Raw genomic sequence first — 2,441 nt, forward strand, 5'->3', positions numbered from 1 at the left:
ACGAGCATATAAACCAATTTTTCCACATGTGGGTAACAAGTTTCAGTGTCTTTCAGAGTGTGACTGACGTAGTAGACTGGAGCTTCTCGTCCTTCAACATCTTTGACCAACATAGAGGCTACTGTCCCATCGGAGGCCGAGATGTATACTTTTAAAGTCTCATGAGGCAATGCTCTTGCTAAAACTGGGGGGCTTGTCAAAAATGCTTTTATGGCTTCAAAGCTTTCTTTACATTGATCATCCCATATCAACTTTTTGTTCCTTGATGCTTCTTTGATGACCTTGAAGAAGGGACTACATTTTTTGGAGGTTTGCGGTATGAAGCGTCGAAGGGCCGCTATGCAACCAGTGAGACGTTGAACCTCTTTGATGGTCGATGGGTCTTTCATTTCAGATATGGCTTTTATCTGTGAAGGGTCATCCGCGATCCCTCGTTGGGAAATAAGAAACCCTAGGAATTTCCCAGATGTTAAGCCAAAAGAGCACTTTAACGGGTTCAATCTCATGTTATTACGCCTGACATTCTCAAAAGTCTCTCGAAGGTCGTTACAATGATTATTTGAAGATTTTGATTTGGTTATCATATCGTCAACATACACCTCGAGGTTCCGACCCAATTGTTCCTTAAATATTTCATCCATCATGCGCTGAAATGTTGCACCAGCATTGATTAACCCGAAAGGCATGTTTCGATATGCAAAGACCCCTCGATGTGTGATAAACGCTGTTTGCTCCCAATCCTGATCATCCATCCTGATTTGGTTATATCATGAGAACGCGTCCATGAAAGACAACAGTTCGTGACCAGCAGTAGCGTCAATAATTTGATCTATATTCGGCAAAGGATAATAATCCTTCGGACATGCTCTGTTAAGGTCTGAATAATCAACACACATTCGCCATTTCCCATTACTTTTCTTCACAAGAACGACATTAGCAATCCATGTCGGAAATTTCACCGGCTCGATGAAATGGGCAAGTAAGAGCCGATCAAGCTCCTCTTCTATAGCTCGTCATTTTTCTTCTGAGAACGTGTGCTTCTTTTGCTTGACTGGGTTTTTCTGGCGGTCGACATGTAGAGGGTGTCTCGCTACGTCGACGGGTATTCCTGGCATGTCGGAAGGTGACCATGCGAATATATCTAAAAATTTCTGAAGCAACCTTGTTAATTCATCTTTTACTTGGGTGTTTAGATCTTTTCCCACTTTAACTGTTTTATTTGGAGAGTTTTCATCAATTGACACTTCGACAGTTTCACCGACAGGGGAGAACGAGGGATCCCTCGGAATATCGATGATGCTATCGGGGTCTATCTGAATAACCTCGTTGATAGTTTGAGAATCACAATCTTGTTTTTAGGGTACGACGGTAGTAAAGTAGCATTATCTCGAGACTGCTTGGTCACCGCACATCTCCCCCACTTCAAACTCAGTTGGGAATTTCATCTTCAAATGGGATATCGACGTGATGGCTTCCAGTGCCGAAATAGTCGTTCGACCTAGAATGGCATTGTTGCTTGAGTTTACACTAATTACATGAAACTTAACTATCTTCCATACTTGGTAAGGCATTGTGCCAAAAAGAACTGGTAGATCAATTGTTCCAACAACTTTTACCTTGTTGCCTGTGAAGCCATAAAGAGGCGAATGGGTATTTTCTAGTTTTCTTTCCCCTGTATCCATTCGCGCTAAGGCGTGATGATATAGAATGTCGACGGAACTACCATTATCGACAAGGATCTTTTTTACTGTATTGGTGCCGATTTTGGCAGTGATAACCAGCGCATCTTGATGTCCTCTTATGATGTTTGGAGAGTAATCTTCATCTAAGAAGGATATGATAAGAGATGGAGATGGTTTACTTTTCTTGGGACACGAAGGGTTAACCCTACACACCTCTCGGGCGTAGGACTTACGAGAATTGTTTGACATACCTCCAGCGGCGTAACCGCCGAAGATTACATCGATTATTTTGTCGTCTTGTCTTTGTTGATTTTGGCCATGTCCTTCGATGTAATGGACGAAATGGCCTCTTCTAATTTTGGATTCAATGAGATTGCTTAACTGATATCATTATTCTATAGTGTGCCCCGTATCTTCGTGATAGTCACAATATCGAGAGCTTGGAGGACGACCTGGCTTCATAGGCCTCGGGGGTCGAAAGTCAGGTTCTGTCTTCAGAATTGCCAAGATTATTGCATTGTCGACTGTAAGTTTGGTAAACTCTCTGTCTTTTCTATCACGGGGCTGCCATTTTTTAGCTGATACGGGCTGTCGTTGATATTCTCGACCTCTCGGGCTTTGAAATTTCTCCTTTCCAGTATCCCTTCTCGGCGATGAACGTCGAGGAGATTTGAAGTCATACCTTCGAGACCTCGGGGTCCGAGGGCTATGAGTTCTTGACATGTCATTCTTGTAATTAGAGAGTCGGGAAGATCTTAT

General features: G+C 42.8%; 1 protein-coding gene across 1 annotated transcript; it reads right to left on the bottom strand.

Moving 5' to 3' along the window:
- Nucleotides 1-1,382: 1,382 nt before the first annotated feature.
- Nucleotides 1,383-1,931, bottom strand: LOC141691001 (uncharacterized). The gene has a single exon (XM_074495752.1). It carries the CDS (start codon nucleotides 1,929-1,931, stop codon nucleotides 1,383-1,385), a length of 549 nt encoding a protein of 182 aa, XP_074351853.1.
- Nucleotides 1,932-2,441: the final 510 nt, after the last annotated feature.

Source organism: Apium graveolens, chromosome 2 (assembly GCF_009905375.1).
Source record: "Apium graveolens cultivar Ventura chromosome 2, ASM990537v1, whole genome shotgun sequence".
In the NCBI taxonomy this organism is placed as follows: Eukaryota; Viridiplantae; Streptophyta; class Magnoliopsida; order Apiales; family Apiaceae; genus Apium; species Apium graveolens.

Excerpts from the sequence above, each read along its gene's own strand:
- LOC141691001 (XM_074495752.1), bottom strand. The coding sequence starts at position 1,931 with ATGTCAAACAATTCTCGTAAGTCCTACGCCCGAGAGGTGTGTAGGGTT.